The sequence below is a fragment of the Colius striatus genome, chromosome 11, assembly GCF_028858725.1.
Source record: "Colius striatus isolate bColStr4 chromosome 11, bColStr4.1.hap1, whole genome shotgun sequence".
NCBI classification, from domain to species: domain Eukaryota; kingdom Metazoa; phylum Chordata; class Aves; order Coliiformes; family Coliidae; genus Colius; species Colius striatus.
In genome coordinates, this window is record NC_084769.1 from 13,147,448 (window position 1) to 13,171,271 (window position 23,824).

General features: G+C 41.7%; 1 protein-coding gene across 2 annotated transcripts; it reads right to left on the reverse strand.

The window, feature by feature from the left end:
* Window positions 1-10,110: 10,110 nt before the first annotated feature.
* EAF2 (ELL associated factor 2) lies at window positions 10,111-23,809 on the reverse strand. 2 transcript variants are annotated; one of them, XM_010195404.2, is made up of 6 exons: window positions 23,626-23,809; window positions 21,044-21,138; window positions 20,246-20,382; window positions 19,178-19,323; window positions 15,361-15,627; window positions 10,111-10,907 (listed from the first exon to the last, which is right to left on the reverse strand). In XM_010195404.2, the coding sequence occupies exons 1-6, from the start codon at window positions 23,726-23,728 to the stop codon at window positions 10,861-10,863; spliced, it is 795 nt and encodes a 264-aa protein (XP_010193706.1). In that variant the 5' UTR covers window positions 23,729-23,809; the 3' UTR covers window positions 10,111-10,860. The 2 variants fall into 2 exon arrangements, with proteins under 2 accessions (XP_010193706.1, XP_061860760.1); XM_062004776.1 differs by lacking the exon at window positions 23,626-23,809 and adding an exon at window positions 22,441-23,399.
* Window positions 23,810-23,824: the final 15 nt, after the last annotated feature.

Consider the following 23,824-nt stretch of genomic DNA (forward strand, 5'->3'; position numbering starts at 1 on the left):
AAGCTCTACTTATCTTTCTTCTCCTTTCTTTTTTCTATTCCTATAGTAACCAGCTTCACCTAGGTGCCCAGTTCTCAGTGTCTTGGTTAGAGGAATTAGTGGCACCCAGGCAGTGATTGAAAAACCCATTAATGAAAGGTCCTGCTCCAGATTGCACCATGGAATAGCCTTGGGAAGCCCTCTGAGTTCTGTGAGTCCTAATTGATCCCAACACCAGCTCTCGTGGGGCTGGCTCCCATTCCAAGCCTCAGAGGACCTCTCCACTCTCAGGCTGAGGTTGTGGAAAAATAGTCTGCCTTCCTTAGCCAGCTGTGGGTCCACAAGAAGAAAAGCATACAGAATGTAAAAAATAACAGATTTAAGAACATTATAGGAAGAGGCTCCAAACCAAATTGCATCAGATTTCTTTGTAAATCAAGAATCCAGGGAACCAGACAATTCCTGAACACAGCACCATCTCCTGTCTCACACACAAATCCCCAGTGCCGTGTGCTGAAACGTCAGTTATAGGGTAAGATATATGTGCACTTCAGTAGGATGCAAATATAGCTCTTTGGGGAAAGACAAACTCCTGGAAAAAGGTGTGTATCTGCGGGAACTGAATCTTAAGTAAAGGTTTGCCCAGAGAGCGTACAGACTAGACTTGTGGTCAACCTGGTCAAGAAGGTTGAACAATTTGGGATGCCAAGTTTAGGCTTTTGGAAACCTTTTGGAAATATTGGATGCAAGTACTCCTTGCTGGGGAGCAGCTCTAGCCCAGCTCACATCCAGACACCAAAACCTGCAGGAGAAGGAATGCTCTCAAAGCCTTTACACTTCTCACCATCAGCCCAGCTGTGCTAGTGCATAGGGATGGACAATCCTGTTGTGGAGTGGAGCACAGAAAGACTGACTAAATAACACCATTCATTTGAAATAAACTGAGAAAGGGGACTGCAGACGTCATTGTGCGTGTATCTAATCCCCGTGGAAATTACTTTTCCATGCCCTGAAGAATGCCATTTGGATGTTTGTAAGTTGAGATTGTCATTTTGGTCACATGGAAGTCAGCTAGAATTTTGCAATTAATTTAAATAATGGTCAGAATTTAAAATCCATGTTACTACCCCGAGGCATTTAAAGCCATTGTAAATGAAAAATGAAATTTATCAACCATTTCTCCCTCGCACTGAACAAGTGCCCTTCACTGAACAAATGCTGCGTGACAGTTGTCTTCATCCTGTTGAAGACACGACCAGAATCTACAGCACCAAATGCTATTTCTTCAGAGCTGTCTGTATCTCAGCACACACACACACACAAAGGAGAGAGTTAACAGCAGGTCCTGCAGACGACTCGGTTTTATCTTAACACAGCTAATACATTACCAGCTAATTCCTGGAAATTCAAAGCAGCTAGGTCTCAGACCCCACTCACACAGGTTGCTTCTGATAAGAAGCCACACTTTGGTATTAATGCATCTGTTTGCCAGTGTGACTGAAAAGGTAAGCTGGTTTACTGCTAAATACATCTCAACCATCTTGTTTGCTTCCAGCCCAGAATCAGCCAGCTGTAAGCCTGCCTCTCCAAAGAGTTATTTGGCACGGCTGGACGCTAACAAACAGCCGTCACACTCTATTCTGATGGAGGCTGCACTGTGTCTGGGGATGAGTAAATTTTATGCTGTCCATACGGGGCCTCACAATTAAATGCTTAATTGTATCATACCCTGAAAGCCTCAGATAAAGCCATTTGAGAAGGCAGTGCTCTAATTTCCACTTGTCTTGTTGTTCCAAGAACTAGAAATGTTAAAAGGAGGAATGAGATTCTAGTCAGACAAATGTCTCTCTGCAAATTGCCAGAGATACACAATTAATACTAAACTGTCATTAACCCTGCATACAGCTTTACAAAGCAGACTACAACATAATCTGAAACTGTGTCCTTGCCAAACTCATCAGGACGTGCCTTTTCTATACAAAGGCAATGATTGTTTGAAGAAACTCCTAATGAGTCATTTTGGGCCACAGAGAAACTGTTTCTGCCTCAAGGGATTGGACTCTCCTTTGTCAGATGCAACAGTAGCAGCGATATATCCCTGGTTTGCTTTTTGTCATCAATTTTGTGATGTTCTCACATAAATCCAGACAGACTCAGGCCTGGGATCCTATTTCATCAGAGTGGCCCAGGACTAGAGTTAAGATGTTTCTGCACCAGCAGCACCTTCCAACACCACTTTCGGCTTCAGATCTGTCTCCTTCAGGACAAACTGGGAGCAATACTTGCCTGTTGCTGGGGTGGGTTAGTCAGCACAGCCTCACCTAATCCTACTCACCCACCCTTTGTTTGTGACTCAAACATTTGCATTTTATGCTTTTTCTTTCTTCTTGAACTGTAGTGCCAGAGGGTGGGAGACCATGCAGCTGGGTGGGTTATGCCCTGACACGACTGTGAGCTTGGATGTGTGACTAACTCAGGCCCAGAGGGAAAGGACTACCTGGTGTGGTTCCTATGGCTTGCCTCCCTTCTGAGTTTCTCTTTGTGCTTTGAAAATGGCACCTCTAGGAAAACTGGGTCCCACTGCCTTTTGTCAGAAGGAATACATCAATGGTGTGAAATGCTGTAGCATCAACAGGGCCAATATAGAGCAGCTGCATGAAGAGTAGGGTGAGAAACTCATGCTTCTGGGTTATGGACACAGGACCTGCCACCCATGGCAGCTGCATATCTGCAAGGAAGCAATGCAGCACTGCCTTAGAGCTGCCCTGGGACAAGTGGGGAGAGGGATGGAGAGAGATGGGGAAAGGGCACACAGGTGCCTCATTTCTCTTTTCACCTCATGGGCAGCTCAACCACACACACTACCATGCAAGATGAGCCAGGTGTTCTCTTCTGTTCCCTTCAGCATAGTCATGCTTTCAGAGAAAGTATTTGACCTGGTCCTCACCACAGAGGCTGAAGGACACAAGAGTTGTTTCCATGAAACTCCAGTCAAAAGGAGTGGAGCAGCTGTATACATTGCAAAGGTGCTTTTAATTTCCTCCCCTGTTGCAGTGGGAAGGTGGAGGGCAGCAACATCAGTGGTTTAGCTAAAGAGGCCTCAGCAAAGCCAGTAAGGACTAGCAGTGTATTTCAACTTCCCCTTACCAAAGTGCAGTTGACAAAATCCCTAAATACCCTCTCCCATGGGAGTAGAGGAGGGGAGCTCAGGCAGAAAGAAGCCTGTGAGACTGAGTGGCCTGAGTTCACTGGAACCATTTTGTGTGCCAGCTTGGGAAGGCTGTAGCAGCTCAGCAAGGTGGCTGGGTGTTAAATTGTATGGGGTTGTCACCTGAGCAGAGGCCAGCAGCGAGGAGTCCTGCTGCTGAGTCTCTGCGCCACCCTGAACAGTCACCTCGCTTTATTGTGGGATGGCCAAAATATTTCCCTCCCTGCTGAGCACCCTGCCACCACTCCTGTAAACTGGAAAGGTGTAAGAGGTGCCAAGGCAAGCAAGCTTGAAATTACAGTTTTCCTTTAGCTTGGAAAACAAATTTACCATTTGTACAGCCCTTCCTCCTTGTCAAAGAAGTACAAGGTGCAGAAAACACAGCTGCAAGGCAGCCTCTTGCAGCTGAGCATCTCTGCCACGCAGGAGCTCTCTGTGTGGTGTGAGTTGCTGATAAGACCCAAGAGATTCACAAGCTACCAGGCAATAGGGAGCAGTTTGCAGTTTCTGCACTTCTAGCAGCCAACGTGCCTGCCTGGGAGTTGCTGTCAAGGTCCCAGGAAGCTTCAGATCAATCCACCGGCACATTCATACCCATCCCACGGACACTGGCTGTTTGCCAACCTCCCATGGCAGAGCTGCTCCCATTTAACAGCAGCTGAAGTTACCTGACAGTGATTGTTCTCCCGTACAGCACAGGCAACCTCACAGCTGTTTTTGTTAGGTTTAGAGAGGTTTGTGCAGCATTAAGCATTTCTCATTTCCGGAACAGAGCTCATTTGGATCAAAGGTTCTAATGTAACATGGCAGCTTCTTTGGCTCACTCAGCTCAGAGCCTCTCTACAGAACTATAAATATAGCCAAGGCATTATTAACATTTTAACAAGTTTCTCTCTCGGGAACTTCAGTTATTCACCTGTGAGTAGCTGTTGTTTCGTCATCAGGAGGGAGTCAAACGGAAAGTACAAAAGCAGGGATGAGTTCTAAGATTTTAGCAGTGGTTTTGTTTTACAAATTAATGGGGATAAAAAGTCCCCACTAGTACTCTCCTTCCAGGTGGTACTTTCTAAAATACACTCATTGTGGCAAGAACTTCTTAAATAGCTTAACGGTCTTGCATCCTCGGTTAAACACAGCCACTGAGCATCAGTATCCTTGACAAATATCGTTTCCTGGTGAAGGGTACTAGGCAAAGCTTGGCTTGTAAGAGAGAGCTCAAATAAGAGAACAAAACCAGTGCAGCTGCTAATCTGCATGGAACTTTCCCCACCTACATTCAGGTCCCATTTGACAGACATTTTTGATGACCATTATTTATTTTCAAAAGCATTTATGAAACATTATCGACATGTTTCGCCTGGTAACTTTCTGACAGAGGAGAAACCCAAACCCTGAGTTATCATTCGGTGTGGAATTTGTTCCGTGCTGTGGTGGGAGAGGATTATAAAGCACACAGACCTTTCCAGAAGAGCTGTTGAAGGACAGCCAATTCCAAAATCGTTTGTGAGCGCCAGATGCTCTGAGTGGCTCATCACCTTGTGCTGCCTCTGTGGTGCCCCTGTCATTCTTGAAAAATCATAAACTGTCACAACAGCTGGTTTTGTTTGAAGGGGGAATCTCAGTTGGACATTGGCCTTTAAAACAGCTTTAGCCTTTAGAACACTTTGTAGTGAGAGATTTTTTTAATCCTGCTATAAACAGTTGCATCAAAACTCTGGTAAAAGTGTAGATCTTTTCATAAATTGCCAATGTGCAGGGAGTCAGGTGTGAAAAGGAAATTGGTGAAGGGATGACTTGGTATTTCAGGCTACAAATGGCTCCTGTGTATGTATGGGAGCCATATATGAGGATGTCCACAAGTACTTGTTCCAAAAGTCATGGCAATGAAAAGGTGAGGAAGAAGGGGGGTTTACAGAGTTTATTGGAAACTCAATACATTGAGGATCTTAGAAAAGTTACAGCCAGTTAGGTGATCTCAGGTTTAATTCTGTTGGTTGCTAATAGGAAGTCATTGTGCAACTGTTTTGCAAGAGCATTGAAACTGGTAGAACGAGATACACAGCATATGGAAGTGAAACTAAAGAGATTAAAGAACAGTTTGGGTTGTTGTTGGGTCTTCTTTAATTACCTTTTTAAGACACTCCACTTTTCTTTAAATAACAGCATGAAGAAGGCCTCATCTCATAGAGGGCCCAAACAACCCTGTCATGTGTAAGCACACTTATAAGAACAAGTTGGGTATGAATTCTCAGGAGACAAACCAGACTGCACAGAAAAGACAGCATATGGGAGATGAGAGATGGGGAACAGGTTCTGTAACAAGAGCTCCTGTTCAAAGCAAGTCAAGAGAGGTCTCAGCAGCTAGCTCACCAGCTATGCGTTGTACATCAACAAAGCCTTCTCTGTAGAATGAAAGGCTCCTTCATCTTTGCCTCTAACCTTCATTCCTTCCTCACCGCAGCAGAGGGGTTTGCTTTCAGAGAAGAAAAATCTGAAGACACACTCATTTCTTCTATGGATTCAGAAAACTACCCCTAGAGCCTGAGCCTTCCCTGTTCCCAACAGGCCAGACCCTTCACTACAGCAGGCGTAGCATGGGGTTTATGAAAACCCTGTATGAAGCTGGTATCTCTGCTTAGGAGCTGAATATTTCTCTTCCTGCAGACACAAGCCCTGAGCTCTGCATCTGCACTTCAGGAGCTTTTATTCAACATGAGAACCTGCACAGTGTGAAATAAAAGCCACAGTAACAGATTATTTAGAGCTCTCAATTAATGCAGCGTGTTCCTGTGCATATAGGTGGTAGGCAAGGAGCTGCTGCCTGTAAATACCCAGGCCTTCATGAATTGTTTTTACGCAGGGGGACATTACAGCTAACCAGTTAACAACCAGGAGAAGCTGTCACCACAGTTTCACTGAACTGAGTAGAGTAACAGCTGAGATACATGGGTCCTTCGGTCTTCCCTTCAGATGTGGATGACCACTGCTATCAAGTTTTAGGTCTAAACTGTGAAATAAATGATCATTTCACACTTTTTCTCCTCATTTCAATACCTCCCCACCTTCTTTTCTAATTTCCCCGACCTCCCCAAAGCAGCAGGAATATGTATTTTAAGGAGATACAAACACTCTTACTCAAAACTCTTTTCCTCATTCTTCTTACATCTCCTTGAAACTCTGGTCTGAACTCTACTTACACTGTCCTCAGCACGTTACATGGTTATCTGAATGACCTCAAAGAGTGGTGAGAGGAGGAATTTGCACATACTGCAAGCATTCAGCCTAGGAACCATCATGAGCCAAGTCATCGTCTCTTTCTTCCTCTGAGCTGCTTTGTTTCTGTCCAGCCTTGACGTCCTCATCTCTTCTGTTTAAGAGAGGCTCAACAATCTGCTTGGTTGTTCTCAGAAACCTTCCCGTAGAAATTCTGAAGAAAATAAAAAGTGTTTGCCAGAAGTGATACCTTTTTTTGTGGGCCAAAATCCCAAGAACCAAAGCAAACTATTATCTGAGTTGATCTGTTCATATTTTGTTCCTCAGAAATAAGTCAAGAAAGACCCAACAAATAATTCTTCTTGGAAATACTGTTGCTCCATTCTCAAGATGATTCACTGTTAGCACAGAAGTGACTTACTGAAGTCCTTTAATCTGAAAAATTGTTATCTCCTGCATTCCTCCAACATCAAAAACAAAGCAAATGCAGTGAAACTGATCGTATCAGATGCCTTGACCATAGACTCTGCAATGAGCTATGCTCCAGCTGGTGCTGATACCATGTGGAGCCATTTTCAGTAGTCCATGCCTAGGCATCAAACTAATTTTCACAGATTATGAGGGAAGTAAGATTATTACTTACCAAAGAAATACAAAATGCATGGATGTTACATCGAGCTTGATGCTTATAAACTAGAGCTTCCTAAAGGCCCATTGCAGCACAAGGAGCAAAGATCTCAAGAGGGAATTACAAATAGGCAGAAACTCCCCAGTAAATAGCAGTGCCAGTGTTAGTTGTGGAATGCAGTGGTGTCAGGCCTGCCCTGCAGAGATCACCTCAGCCTCTCCACATGCCCTGAGGCAGGGTTCATGAAAAATAAGGGTAGGACAGAGAACTTAAAAAAACTGGAAGCTGCCAAGCAAGATAGTTACAACTGGTAAGCATATATACTCACAGTTTCAGGACTTCACAGGGGTTGAATACTACAGCCCTGAAGAGATCCTAGACAGACTGTGCACATACCAGGTGCTATGCAAAGGGAAGGGCTCAGGGTGAGCTGTGGCTGCAGTGGTCCTTAGCACTGCAGCAGTCAGAAGACTACAACACTTTCCAGCTGCATTTGGTAAGATCATAGAATCACAGAATGGTAGGGGTTGGAAGGGACCTTTAGAGACCATCTACTCCAACCCCCCTGCAGAAGTAGGTTCACCTAGATCAGGTCACAGATATTTTGGAGGAAGATATTTTTGATTTATTAACATAAACAATTCACAGATGTTCTTCAAATCTAAAACACACACAATAGTTATCATGCCACAATAAAATATGTAACATCACAATTATATATTCTCAAGTGTATCTACAGCTTAGAGATACATACACACGTATTCTTTAAGTCCCTGGATGTAAAGACAGAAGAGCTGAAAGCAACAAGATAGAACCAGATATATTTCAGGAGATTAATTGGAGGTTGTAGGAGCAGTGGTCATACAAACTTAAAGCAGTTGCTGATTTCCAGTTAAGTTGGCATCACAGGAATAAAACTGTTTTAAAATTGTTTCAAAGTAGGGTCTGCAAAAAAAAATCCAAGATCAAAAGAGAAAACCTGATTTAGCTTTCTTATTCATGCTTCTAAATCTCAATGCAACCCCCTGCTCACTCCTGCCATTTCACAGCCTGCAGCAGGAGGTAAAGGGGCTCAGCATCGCTTGAGGAACACAACCCAGCCTTAGGGGAGCAAATATTCCCCAGCAAGTCACAAATGAGACCCAAGCCAATGCCCTCTGCCCAAGCCGCTCTTAATCTCACTTGCATGTGTGTGACACTTAGGTAGAGAAAGGGAGGCAGATCACACGCATTTGAGCTGGAAACAGTACATCACATTTAACATCTGCTATCTTTTTTCCCCTTAACTAAATAGTCTCTTGCAGTCTCAACATTTTATCTCGTCTCAATATTTAAAGGGAGCCTTTCCTGAATTATCACAACTGTGCATTTGACAGAAAACTCCAGCTAGATCCCAGGCTAGTGCCTGACTGGCCAGTACTTACTCTGTACTACTTGACTTGTAAAAGCCTAATGGAGACTCTTCCCATTCTTGAAGGCTTTCAACGCAAAGATCAGATCCTACAGATAGCATTGGCTTAGTTACAGTCCTGGAACCTGGCAATCTGCTTTACTCCCAGAGCTATATTTAAGCACCTGCATACACATGAGGGCAATTATATACAGGTATGGGTAGACTGTGCTCACCTTTTAGCGCTGAAGAAGTGACTATAAAACATGAGTATTCTCCATGATTTAGCCCCTGGCCTGCTGAGTGCTCTCACATCTCTGTTTGCTCTCATGGACCTTGAATGCATTGTTTTTCAGAGAAAAAACACCAACATTTTGGCTAGAATTAGGTTTTAGTGATGGCCTGAAGGAAGGCTTTGTTGCAAGTAAACCATGAGGGGCAGGGAGAAGGCAAAGAAGGGATGTTTCAGCACCAGATAGTGCATTAACATTCACCTCTTTCTGTGCAGCACACACAGAGTTGCTGTTTGGCCTTAAAGTGAGCTGCAACATCTCAGCTCATCACATTGCCATAGCCGACTTCATGCACAACCTAGAGCTCACAAAACAATAGCTCTGATCCATCACACAGCTCAATAGCCTTTCCCTAGAGAAAGTTTCAAGCATCTTATGGGAGTTAAAACTTAGCATCCTTCCTCAAGCTTGTTCCTTAGCCCTTTTCTTCTCACAGACCTGTTCCTGCATGGTTATTAAGTTGAGCTTTTTCCTTTGCATACAAATAAGAACATGTTTTGCCAATGTTTTGATACCAACTCGAGGAAGCTGGAAGACTGGCAAGCTGTCACCTGGTGCAGAGCATGGACTAATGCCATAGTCTGGAGTACAGAGCACAAGGTGAGGAGGCATTAGAAAGTAGCATTTCCAGTAGTTCATTTGTGCCTGATACTGATAAAAGCTCCTTTGTGAGGAGTGGACAGGGTTTTGGCCTCTTAACTGGTCTAGAGGTAAGCACAGGCTGACGCTCACAGCACAGCTGAGAGAATAAGCTAGTCTAGTGCCAGCTATTGTGTACATTTACTGAGTGTGCATTTTTCATGTCTGCACACTCAGGCTTATGTATAGGATTCAATCCTCACAGTTTAGACAGAGCTGCCATTCAATCACTGCAATCTAGCAAAGGAGACTTCTGTGCAAGACTGAGATGATTTATCTCATCAGAATTCATCCTACAGACGCTTGCAAGTGGTGGTTACAAAAACTCTTCAGTAGCACATTGCAGGATGGGACTTGGGACTGCTACTTGCAGTTCTTCAGGTCTTGAAATAATTTCAAAAGAGGAAATGAATAAGACACCAGGCAACCACCTTTTTCTTGCTTAACACACTATCACTTATCAATGGCATTTGGATAAAATCTGTAATAAACATTCAGCAGTTCACTAGCACTGCCATGAACTTTTGGTGAGCTCTTATTAGAGATTGTCTCAATGTTGGCAAAAACAAAGACTGAAGTCTTGCAGAAGAGTGGAGGATCTCTACGAGCTGCTATTTCACTGCTTTCCAGTTCTTTGCATGACCTTTTCACTGTCATGATGATTATAGGTAGGAAAGTGGAGTTCTTAACGAGTAAAAACTGAAATCAGACACGAAAATGATAAATATTGCTTTATTAAATTACTTTTATACTTCTACAAAGAAAATTTCTGATTCTCATGACAATTAAATGAAGGAAATTCATTGCTGTTTCTGCAGTTATCTAAATTTAGGTACAAAAAGGTTGTAGAAAGAGCAGCCTATTCAAGTTACATAAAAAAGGCAGAGAATAGACAAGTTCCCTCAGGAATCTTGAGGCTCAGAAATATAAAGTCCTATAATACAATGAAATTAAGATTTCAGCAATGTGTTGAACAATTGTAAACTGTAACTGCACTAGTGGACCACATTATTCAGCAGTTTCCTTGAAGGTATAAACTGTGAACTGAACAAAAAGTGTCGCTGACACAGCAGACCTCATTTAGTTGTTCTCCCTTTCACTCCCTCCAAGTAAAAGCTGTGAGATCAGCATTCAACATTTCAACCATAGGAAGGAAACTCGCCTCCATAAATATCAGAAATTTCTCCATTCCATAACTATTTATATAAAGTAACTAGCTGTTACAAATCAGTTTCAAGTAAAACAGGTGGCTGAGGCAAAAATAATCAAAATCAGGTCATACACAATTTTACTGTAAATACAGTAATTTGAGAGATAAACTCATAACCATAGCACTGACAGGTTATCAATGCTGCTGTATTATAGACATGACATGTCAGTAGAAAATTAGGATGTCTATTATCAAAATCAAGGACATTCATTCCAGTCTCTGGTAATCTAATCTTAGTGCAAAACAGATGCTAAGACATGTTTAGCAAAAAAGGTGATACGTTTAAGGCCAAAAATGTGTTCAGTCATCACTATCGCTTCCAGATTCACTCAGCTGCAAGTCATTTCCTAGAAGAAAGAGAGAGTCAATGTATTAGTCATTTTCAAGGAAATACTTTTCTTCTGTCAAGATATTCCCTTTCCCAGTTAAAGGCTTACAGAAACTAATACCAAACGCATCAGGGGGGCTGGACTAGACGATCTTTAAAGGCCCCTTCTAACCCAAACTATTCTATGGCAAGAGAACTAATATGTATAGAATGAAACTCCCCAGCGTCAAAAGCTCAGAAAGATTCCTTTTCTACAATTTAAAAATCTTGGCAAGGCAGCCATTAGCTTATTAGCCACAACTGCACTTATTTAATATCATCAGATCACAAAAGACAACACCTAGCTATCTTTGCCACCCACAATTTCATGCTTCATAAGTGAGAAAACTGCTGGTGAATGCAGCTTTGTGAAAAAACGAGTTGTTGTTGTTTTTGAAACACATCTGAATGCTACTCAGCTGTGCTTGAAAACACAGTGGTGTCTCAATCAAGAGCAGCAGCCCTTTGATGTACCATTTAAAGATGTATCAGTGACCTACTATTTCAAACAGGTTTAGGAACAAGTGAACAAACAAAACATCAAAAGACGTTTTACACAGCACTTTAATTTGGTAGCTATACATATATTTCAAAATGGAGAAGAAGAAAGACTATATTGTGCTTGTAATGGATGTCCATAAACTTAGGGGGTGGAAAGAGGGACTCTTTCCAGGATGACAGGTAACTAACAAAAAACACAGCAATATGCTATACAGAATCTACATCTTATCTAGCAACTTCACTCCATTTATAAGCATTTATTCCAACTAGTATGCTTTTATTCACACATCCCTGGCCAAACAGATATGTAAAAAAGAAAACCAAACCAAGCATCTCAGATTGTGCAGAAATGGCCTTAAAAAAGCAAAGAAGAAGAAAAAAAAACCTAATAAAACATCCCTGAAACTGAGTAGGCACACTATTTTCACATGGCCTTTCCTCAGCTGCAGCACTCATCAGAGATGACTTTTGCAGATGGGTAAAAAAGTAACCACAAGAGTAAACGCAACAGGGCACTCAGATTGGAGCTTCTGTTATCGTGTGTATCACTTCTGACAGAACACTGAACCTTTAACATGGCTGCATTCAGCTCTCCTTTGTTTTCCACTGTGTCATTGCTAAAGCTTAGGAAGTGGTACACGATTCTCTGCCTCAAAACAGAAAACACTTTATATAAGACAAGAATAGTGAAGACAGCTGTTTCCAGCAACATTTAAAATAAAGTGCTACTGTAGGCAACTTTTTTCCAGATCTCTATATAGGAGGCAACATTTAAAGCCATATTACTTAAATGTAAATTTAAAAAGCAATTTTGAAAGAAAAAAAATCAAGTAATTTGTCATTAATTGTATTATCCTAAGAAATAATATTTCAAGGCAGAGAACGGCATTAGTAAATTAGACTGAAAGGAAAACTTGGAGTCAATTCTTAGAAATCCCAGCCCTGTTATGCACTACCTTCTTTAGGAGAGGACTGGGAGTACAAACAAGATAACCTTCCAAATAGTGATTCTGCAGCCTTCAAAAGTTATTTCAACATAGTTAATCGAAATTACACAAACCTTCTAACACCAGCCAAAAATACCAATGCTTGTGAAAACCAGCAGATGGGAAAAGCAAGAACTCCAAGTTCCAGAGTCAGAAATAATGCATGAGGATTTGCTTCAGGGAAAACTTTCTGCCTCGTTTTTATAACCCTACCTCCAAAAACACTTTCAGAGAGATGGCAAAAATAACACAGACTAGACTTGGTAGTTTTCAGATGAGTTTGGTGCAAGAATGGAAAGTTCATTTAACCAGGGCTCTGAAGAAACATCCACACTCTGTTGTACTTATGAGGCAGCAGTAAAGTGAGATAAACTGTTGGATTCAGTTTCCACAAGTGCCAATTGCATAGAGGTAACGTTAACTGTGGAAACAGATTGCACTGCGAATTAAATGTCCTAAACTTCTGCATCAGTGACTATAATACATTCAATCAAATTCTTGTGAGTTATAAAGGATGGGGAAACTCACAGGAGTGCCCCACATGTCACAGACCTCAGCAGTCACACGAGCTCACACCAGGGAAAATGATTTCATGACTAGCTGCTTGTACCAGCAGCAAGTACCAAAGTGAAGTTGTGCTGAGTACTATGTACATAACCCAAGGCTCCAGAATAGCCAACCCATGCTGCTTTTTTCTTTGGAAAAATTACTTAATTTGACATAACTCTTGTTTGAAGAAAAAGCAGAAATAAAGCAACACGTGATCAAATATTTACAGAGAATAGGTTTATTAGTACCACCATTTAGAAACTTTGTCATGAAACAAGCTGTGAGTCTATATGACCAGCTTCTGAAGGTAGAAAGGGAAAGAGGCAGGATTCTGGCCATGAGGGGCAGTCTGGAACCCCAGATTCCTGAGAAGTAACTTATGCATCTGACAGAAGTATGGGGTTACCATGCTCTAGACAACACCTCCTGTGCTTTCCAAGTTCTGCAAAATCTCAGCTATATGATTTCTACATGCAAGAAGAAACTGTGCTCTCTAAGCCTTCCTCCAGCCTCCTGCCTGCACACAACGAGCCAAAGGCAAACTTCAGTAATTACCCAGTATGGACCCAATTCTACAGAGGTGCACAAAACTAGTCACGCATGTAAGCGGTCAAACCTCGAAACAGGATTAGACAAGCAAAGAGTTTGTGCTGACACTTGTTGACTCGGTATTTTATTTCTATAAAACATCACTTGACATGGAAGAAGTGACTGTACAGGACCCCTACTGAGAAGTCTTGCCATTCAAGCTAGAACCATGTGCTATACACTCAGTTTCTCCAGGTTTCACTCTCCTGTCAAGTTCCCTCAGCAAGAGAACGAAAGAAACAAATTCTCCTGGAAAGTAACTGGGTTGATTTCTGTCTAGTTCAAACATATTTTAAGTGTTAAACATACTGGAAGTTGAGGAAAGAACTGATTTAAACAGTAAATGGATCTGTAACCATAACATAAATAAATGGGACTAAGCTAAAGATCTAGGCAAGCCCAGCTAGCCAAGCCAAGGCTTGATGCTACAAGATAGGGGTTATACTTCTCCACATGGTTCTCAAACACCATCAAGCCATCACCTTCCCCTGCAACAGTTTTGATGACATCATGTTCTAAGCAACGTTTTCTCACTATGACTGTTGGAAACAGTGGACTTGGCCACCTGTACTTGCAAGTGTATTTCTCAGTGGAGGCTTTGCCAAGTGGGATTCAGTCACTGAGGGTAGAGCTTAATCTAGTTTTCATAACAGGTTTTATTTTAAAAAATGACAAATCCCATTTGTGATTAAGGGTTGAAATAAATGTCACGCTCTGAAGTTACGCAAATTACAAACATGAAGTTGTTGCTCTCTATAGTGACAGTAAAATGAAAGCAACATTTAGTCCTCTGCACAAAGTCACAGGACTTTTCAGTCTGATCTTATCTACTAATGCAGTACATAAATCACCAGTACAGATATTTAATTAAGTATTTAAATACCAGCTACAAAAAAACCCTGTCCGTCTTATCCATTAAATATTGAAATAAAAGTAGATCTGCCAGAGTCTAAAACTTCAGTATAACAAGTTTACATATAAATGATAAACCTAAAAGATTTTAGGCTGCAGACCAGTGTTGATGGGAATCTCTTTAACCCAGGAGCTTGCAGCTAAGCATCTCATTAAAAACATAATCATTTTCAACGAGTCACCACAGCCAAATACTCCCTTCTGCGTCTGAGTACTCCTGCTATTTATGTAGCAAACTGAAGAGTCTCTGCCTAGTGGGATCTTTTTTTGTAACCAAACTGTCCTTTTCTGAATACACTAAGCTTTTAACTCCAGGCTGTGCAGCAACCATTTCTTGAAGAACATAACAGCTACTCTTCAAATTACAATTTTAGTTGTCTGAGCTGTGTGAAATAAGATAGGATCACCTGAAAGCAAATTGCCTTTTTCCCTATATGCAAAAGTCAGTTTTGCCATGCTGTCCAGTGGAACAGTGCCAAGAATAATAGTAACTTAAGTAGCTAAGAATATACCACCTCTTCTGTAATTCAGAGTACTGTGAGTATAGTGTCTTTCCCATACCCAAGAAATTATAAGCATATGTTTTGGGAGCGCCCTGTCAGTTCCAGTATTTTCAATACAAAATTACTGTTCTCTAGTCCCAATGTATATAACTGGGAGGAAGCCAGAAGAGCTTAGGAAATATTTTCAACTGCATCAGCTTTAATTTAATATCTCTGGAGACAAAAAACCTTCTAGCCCAGTGTCTAATTCAGACCGCTGCTGAACAATCAAACCCCAGCACCACTTCCCACAGTTTTAATTATAACAGAGACATACTTAAAAACAATATGGTTTCCTTTCAGAATCTTGATGTCTGGAATTGTGCACTAAGAAAAGAACAGGCTTTGTACTTACGTAGTGTATTCATCATATGACCACTGCTCTCTTGGGATCTGTTATGACTGGCATCTTTGTCAGGGACAGCCTGCTGTGGTATGGCAGACACAGTAGGCTGCGGCTGCACATACGGCATTGACATGGGAAGAGAGGGCTTCATTTCCTCGTCTTCAGAATCACTAGAACTATTTTCGCTACTTGATGAAGAGGATGAAGAACTTTTAGAGTCAGATGAACTGTCAGAACTACTCAGCTGGTCCATGATACTGGCTTCTGCTTTCAGCTCTGCAAACAACATGATTTGTTTCTCAGTTAACATTCATCATACATGAAATACGAGGAGAGAAAAAAAATCATAATTAAACAAATCAACAGAAGAAGTCAGGGACACGCGTCATAGCAACTAAAAAACCCACCAAACAAAAACCACCCAAACTCTCCAGGACAAAGAAAAGGGCACAAGCAAGCATCCAGCCTGTCATGTGGTTTTCTTCACTCATAGTCTGGGCACTTTCTCCCTTTCAAGCTAAGTGCTAGAACAAGGGTGCCTGTGAACCCAAATGCTAACCCCACATTCCACGGAGTACTGCATCCCTCATGGCCTTTAATTTCTGCAGCTAGCAAGTCTTCTGTATTTTCCTTAGCGCTTCTAAAGATGCCTTTCACTGAATAAATACTGCAGTTACAATCACACAGGTAAGTAAGCTATAAGATGTCTACACCTGCACTCAAAATTACTCCCAGCAGTTCAACATTACAATCAATATACTTGTTCAGACTATCTGACACTTTGCTCAAAAACAAGTTAAGCATGAAAAATATCCAGTGGAACCATCCACAGTTTACTACTAGGAAGATTTCACCAAATCCTTGCTCTCTTTATAGATTTGAGAGTCGGGGGAAGCTAGAACATGAGGTAGATAAGAAACATTGGAAATCAGTAGACCAAACTGATTCAACCCATGGGCATTCTTTATGAAATAACTCACCTGACTACCACACGTAAGAATATGGTAGATCATGCTGCATAGTATACACTTGTTATTATTCTGTCCAACATACAGAGGAAGTTATGCTTTGCAGAAAGGTTGTACATAATAACAGTGCAAAACAGGGATGCTGCTGAAGCGAGAAGTCTGAAACAGATCACTGAATCATGGTGGACAGAGATTTTATACAGCAACTTGAGGAGTTATCCAGAGTGCAGAAGTTCATCATTATAAAAGACTGCAACTACCCAGACCTTTGTTAAGATGGTCTTACAAGTACCTGGAATACTTCAGGAACAGCTTCAACATAGCAGACATAAAACGCAAGTAGGAGAGTGGTTCATCTCACTTCAAATTTATGCAATACAGAAGAATGGGTTGAAGATGAAAGTCACCAAGATGCAAAATGGATCAGAGCTTAACAAGAGAAGAGGTGAGAACAGAAGAATAAACTTCAACACAAACTTCCCTGAAGCCTTCCAATTCTTAGTTATCAAAGACCATTCTAAAGGAAAGGTATTCAGGCCGTTCAGCCTTATCAAAGGCCAGTGTAAAGGAAAATGCTGTCAAGGAAAAGTGATACCTGAAATAGTACTGCCACAGCTACAAGCACAAATTAACCCAATGCCAAGGAAGAACAGAAAGTACAATAAAAGACTATACTGGCTGACTCAAACATAAAAGAAGAGAAGAACATAAGCATCCTCCAGTTATTACTGCCAGAAGACTGAAAAGCTAAGGCAAAAATTAGGATGCAGCTAACAGAATGGCCAAGAAGTCAATTAGAAATTCATTCTAGAGAAGAAAGGCCAAAAAAACCAACTTATCTATCACACCTTTGCAGCTGTGGAAAGATACCACTCAAGCCCTGTGCATTTAGTTCCACTGCCTCCCTGCCCTCTAACATGAGAAAACTTTTAAGTGAAAAGCTAACAGTTAATACCACAAAGAATGGCAGAATGGCAAAATGGCAGAATGGCAGAGGTTGGAAGGGATCTTTAGAGATCGTCTTGCCTTGAATTTTGATATAATTTAATCTGACTAAATTTCAATTCCTTTCAAGCAGTGAAGACAGGGCTGTATGTGTACCACAGGAAAAAAGGTAGAGTGATCCTTCCCCCACTCAAGAAAACAAAGTTAGTAACCAGTTCCAGGTAGTGTATTTAAGCAGGAATAGTCAGTTACACAACCATGGGATGAAGAACTATGAAGTAAGCAATACTTCTGAAGAGCCTGTGAGTTATGCTGGATCACTAAACACAGTTCTACCACACTGCGCTGTTGCAGAAATGACAAGCATTACGTTGGGACATGATACTATTTAGTCTTTGTGTATAAAGATGAATAGTGCCTGTACAACTGTTGTCTTGCTAACTCGGCACTGCTAAGACCTCAGCTGAAATACTGAACGTATTCAGGCACTGTACTTCAGGAAGTTTTTAGATAAGGACAGTGACAATAAATCAGGGACTTAGAAAACAATTTCTAAGGAAAGACAGAACCAGGTGGTATTTTTTTGCATAAAGAATGGGAAAGACAGCAGCTTCTGAGTATATGGACTACACAAAAGCAGACAGGTAATCCACTCTATACTTATATGATAAATAGTAATGGGCTTAATGTCAGATTATTTATTAGGAAGAACTTGAACAGTAAGGAGGGAAAAACCCTGGAATGGATTACCAGAAAGAACACAGAATCAGTCACTGACAGGCTTTAAGAGCAGATTAAAAAAGTATGGCAGAAGTCTGACTTTAGAACAAGAAAGAAGGACTAGATGACTAAAAGGTCCCTACCATTCCTATTTGTCAACTGTTCCACATTGTTTAGTAGTAGTCAAAGTTGGACTAGCACTACACAATAGTTTGATACATGCTGGCAGCCACCATGGTAACTAGCAATATGTTTGACACCACTACTCCCCCCAAAACAGACCACCAAAAAAAAGGAAAAAACCCATTATTTTATTCCATGTGCTCAAGTACTTCATCTTGGCAGCCTTACATATTCCAGTGCTGTTCTGTAGTACAGAGTTCTGACCAAATGGTTAGTATAATGGTTTAGCTTACAGTTTAAGACCACAATGGAAAAAAAAAACCCAAACCCTTCATAATGACATCTCTAAAAAACAAAGTATGTTTAAAGGAATTCAGAACATCTTGGGATGCAGATGTCAATTCCAGTCAGTGAAACTGCCACCTGTCAGCATTTCTGTAGCAAGTAATTACCACCTGCCATCTTCCTTGTCCTCCAAAAGGAAATAAGGCCTCCTATTAAGTGAAATATGAGTGTCACACCAAACCAGAGTATCTCAAAAAAAAATACAGTGTATAGTACTGTTCAAGGGTTGATTTATTCAGGTTTCTAGCTGTCTTTTTCACTGGAACCTCATCTGTACATCTGAACATCATTCAAAGGTCTTGTCTGGCAATTTAAAATATATTTTGAGTCATACAGCACTGTAACAGAAAAAGAATGAGGAGCAATGTCAACATGGAATTGACTCGGCTGGTTCCAGTGCCATAATATGACCAGCTATATACTTGATTAGAGTAGCAGTGGGGGATAGAATCAAGGAGAGAGCGCACAGTGGGATCCTGGACATTATTAAGCCTAATGATTCATCTGATGTTTTTTACTTTAGCAAGTTTCAAATACTGCTTTGTTACCACTTGAGCCAGAGCAGTCATTTCCAGAGCTGGGTAAAGTGCTTACATAATCAGCTTCCAGTGTGAATCTCAAATTAAAAAAATACCCAAACCACACCAAAACCCACACAAATAAACAACCTTTTCTCTTAAAAACTAATTGCTAGTTAAGAGCAAATTTTCTGCTTGGGAGTTTACCTCGTTCAATATCATCCATAGGAGAAGATGGAAACATCTTTTCTTTCGGTGGAGAACTTTTGATGTTGTTTGGAACTTTCACTGCATTTCGCATTTGCTGCTGTTGCTGGTCTATGCGAGACTGGACTTTACTGCTTCCTTCAGCTCTGTGTGTAAAACCAACAGATTTTTAATTACTAAAAGACAAAATGCAAGAGAAAAGGCAAGAATACAGAGGACAGAGTACCTTAAGTTAGGGAAATATTTGCCATGCCTTTCTAAATAGCAACATTGGATTTCTAGGTATATTCTTTCCCATATATTGAATCATAGAATGGTAGGGGTTGGAAGGGACCTTTAGAGGTCATCTAGTCCAACTCCCTGTGCTGTGGGAGACTGTATCAAAGACCTTACTGAAATCCAGGAAGACCACACCCACAGCCTTTCCCTCATCCACTACTCTGGTCACCTTGTATACCATTCTATGATTCTATGATTACTATAGTGGCATAAAATTCTATAAAGATGTATTAAAAATTGTTTTCTAATACAGTGCTAATAACTTTTTAGTACACCGTTAACTGATTTGGTTTTACACCTGGTTACCCAGGATCACCTAATAATAATAATCCTGCTGGAAATTATTTATATGGACTCTGCAGCAGAAAACAAAAAAACTAAAACTTGGTATGAGGAAAATAAGCCAATAAATATTACTGAAACATGTCAGAGTCAATATTTTTTAAAATCTCCTCATTTAGAAGTCAGAAGCCAGTAGGCAGCTATCTTCCAAACAGATTCCACCCCCCACTCCAAACTCATCAGAAAATATTTATCATCTCTTTCAACAATGTAACACTTTTTGATTAAAAAAAACCACCAAACATTACCCTTTCTTCTGCCAGTGAAAACTCAAAAGTTGTGCAGAGAAAGCAGGCTTTTCACTCTATTGAACAAGGCCAGGTACTTTCTAAAAATGATGTTTTGCTAAAAATAGCAAGGAGTAGTTACGCATCTCAATTTTGACTCATTAGCAAATCGATTTTCACAATGAGTGAAGTGCAGTTGTTTCTTCTGTTAATCACTCACCTGGTTTTTTTCACAGTGATGTTGCTACTAAGTTTTTCTAGGCGACATTCTCCAGTGTCATGGTTGATAATTAAGATACATTCTTTTAGGTAAGGCTTTTTTGAGCCCTTGAACACAGTCACTGGTGGAGTTGACCCCTGTTAAATCAGAAGTCCAGTGTTACTTGTTGTTTTCTTTCTTAGAAACAGCAATACAGCACAACGATGACAAGTCTATAACAAGTGATTATTTCTAGCCTTTAAAAATGTTATTGGTTAATTCAGATTAGATTCACAGTAGCATTGACCCAAGGCAGCTGGTGTTTGACTGGAACAGGATTTCACTCAGTTTAGCTTAGTGTGAAACCGATTAAATGCTTATTTCCCAAGGAGAGCGTGCTCACTGTAGGACTCCTTTTACCAAAAGGGGTTTCAGTTGCCATATCAGCAGAGCAGTAAAGCATGGCAGGTAGTAAATTTTCCCTTTCCAGTCTTTCCTGCTTTAGAACTGCACTAGAGCAATAAATACCAAGGGGAAACTTGCACTGCCAACATCCACACGAAGCTTTTCTGTGTACGCAACACTTCTGGGTCATCCTACAGCATATTTCCAATGCAGTGAATACATTTAAAGTGACAGCACAACTGTTTAACCTTTAGGTGTTTTGCAATTTTACATTCTTAAAGCAATTGGTTTTCTACTCTGAAAGTCAGACAAGCAGCTCTAAAACATCACTAAACGTTATATCCTTCTATAGTCAGTATATGCTTGTGACAAGAAAAGAAATCACTCCCTTAGGCCTGCAGCCACCCCACTCACCTCAATATTTGGCAGTGTTATTGTCACCTGTTCACCTTTGCCAACTTCAAGGTCTCCTTCACAGGACATATCAATAGATGCGGGCTTAAAGTCATCTAAATAGAAAACCAAACTGTATTATTTACAGGCTTTGCAGGAATCTTATAAATGCAGACACCTTTTAATTGCAGTTGAAGACACTTAAGCCCTTTTTGCTAGTGTTATCATCTACCCTTCTCCTGAGCAGATGATTCCATAAGTCAGCAGAATTCAAAGTGAAGGTGGTTTTCTCATGATTCAGTATAAGTGTTAAAACCTTTCAGTTCAAATTAGAAAACTGCTTTTAGATTTTAATGGATAAAGAGGCTGAACAGGCTGTGTTAGATTTCAAAAGGAAAATTCTAATGTAACTCCTTTCAAAAAACTCAATAAATACTTCTTGAAAAATTTTGATCCCAAACATGGGAGATGTTTGGGAAATGAAATGAGACTGAAAATGCAAAAACAACATTGATTCCTGATATTAATATCTCTATCCATTTCTGATTTGAATGTAACTGAACCTGACAAAAACTTGAGGTTCAGTGTATTTCTTTTTGGGAAGTAACTTTACTTTCGACAATTAGATACACATTTTGTTTTTGTCCTTTTCAACATCTAAAGTATCAATTAAAAATTTTAATCAAAGTAAGATTTCAATTTTTGGTCCTTTTAAAAAAAATCTGAGTTGCTGAAAATGAGCAGGTGTTCAGGCATCAGCACTGCAGCTATGTAACACAATGTGCTCTATAAAATATCACTCCCCCCACAAATAAATTGGGAAGGACTACAGCTAAAAGGCCAGCCTGCACAGACCTAGGGAGATAAGAGGGTATCAAGAGGCTCTGCAAGACACGTGGCAACATCTGTGGGTTTGAACCTTCGGTTCCAGTGAATGCAGGCGCAGGGCCAGTCTCACACTCTGAGGATGTCCTGGCATAGAGAGGGGACCCATCAGAGGCCACGCTCCCCAGACACAGGCTGGCACATGGCCCTTGCCTCACAGCCCCACACATAACTCACTGCTGGGCCCAGGCAGCACTGTTGTTTTGGCTGGGGAGCTTCCCAGCTCAGGAACACTGCCTGCAACCCACGGGCCAGGCGGCACAGACCACAGCCAGGAACCCTGGCTCCAGCTTGCACACCAACCGGGCAAGAAAACCAAGCTTCTGAAGCCGGTGGGCAGGACTATGCATGCAGCAGAAGGCTTTGAGCTAGGACACCAGGAACAGCCGCTGCTAACCTTGTTTACAGCAAAATCCCAGGTGTCGTCTCACAGGCATAAGAGTACGCTAGTTCCAAAGTTTCTCACCAAATTAGAGAATGTTTGCTCTGATATAAGGCCAGTGGGTAGCTAATACTTTAGAAGATTAAGGTACCGATTCCAGTGTCCGTAAATTGACTTCTGATCTCAACTTCTAACACGCAGATGTCTTCCCCTTCACTCATTTGCTAACTTAACCTTCAGGTGTCAGAGAAGGGTATTTTTGCAGGAGCATTGGACAGAACTGATGAATGTGCCAGTTTCTATGTCTCATTTGTTGGAAAGGAAGAGAGATTTCAAAACAGATTTCAGAATAAATCACGAAATCACAGGAGTCAGCAAGAGCCACAGAATAAATTGTAAGGGTAAGAACTACCAGACGTGGGTTTTAGTCCTCTTTAAAATTAGGGTGAATTTCAAGTTACACCGTTTGTTTAAAACCATTTATAGCTTTTGCCCACTTTTTTGCATTGCTCCTCCCCTCCCACAGCTGCAGACAATTCTACTAAGTGCCATTCCAGTTGCTCACAGAAAGCACATTACCCATCCCTCTGCACTGCGTGAAAGCACACAGGACAGTCTCCAGAGAACGTACGCAAGTCTGAGTCTTGGGGATCAGTCTATAAATAATGAGACATCAAAAGCAGAAGCAGCAGTCCTAAATTACCAGAACTATAATCCTAAGAGCATTTGTTTCCTAGCTACCCTCGGAATCTTTGAGCACACATCTCTCTAGATAGTAATTATGTACTCAGGGAGGGTATACAGCTTTGTGATTAATACTGCCTTTAACCTTCAATTGCTGAATTCTACTTAACTTCTAAGCACAAGGAAAGAGGGCAAAGCCAGAGCTTCAGCCCAGTTCGGTTTTCAGAGAAACTGCATCGAGACAATATGCTGGATGCAAAAAGGGAAAAAAAAAACCAAAATCAAAAGTGTAAAGAGTGAAGTTAGTGCCCAGAAAAGCAGTGAGGGGCAGCGACGGGATACGACCGCCCGTAACACCTCACCGGCAACACTGTCTCGGGAGAGCCCGATCTGCACCGTGCTGCTCCCGACATCCCAGCCCAGCAGCTCGGCCATCGGCACTCCCAGAATCCCGGGAGGAAGGCGGCCACCTCCTTCCATTTCCCCGCGGGCTCACCTCACACCGACGCCCACCCGGACAACTCCTCGGCCCCTCAAGGGGCCGGAGAGGAGGCGGGAGGGGGGAGGCTGGGTGCCGCCGGACAGCAGCACCCGACCCCCCACGCCCCTCCTGCCCGGCCTCCCTGAGGGGCTGCCTCAGCCCCACGCTTACAGCGGACGGTGTGGAAGGCGCAGCGCGGTTGTTTCTCGAAGGTCTCTCCCAGCTTCAACACTCGTTCCTTGGGATCGAAAACCGACGGGACCGCTCCGTTCATCGCGGCGCCTCAAACGGCCTCTCAGACCATGGCGAGCCCGAGCGGCCAGCGCCGCTGCTGTCGCCGAACATCTCTCGCACCGCCCCCCCGCCACGG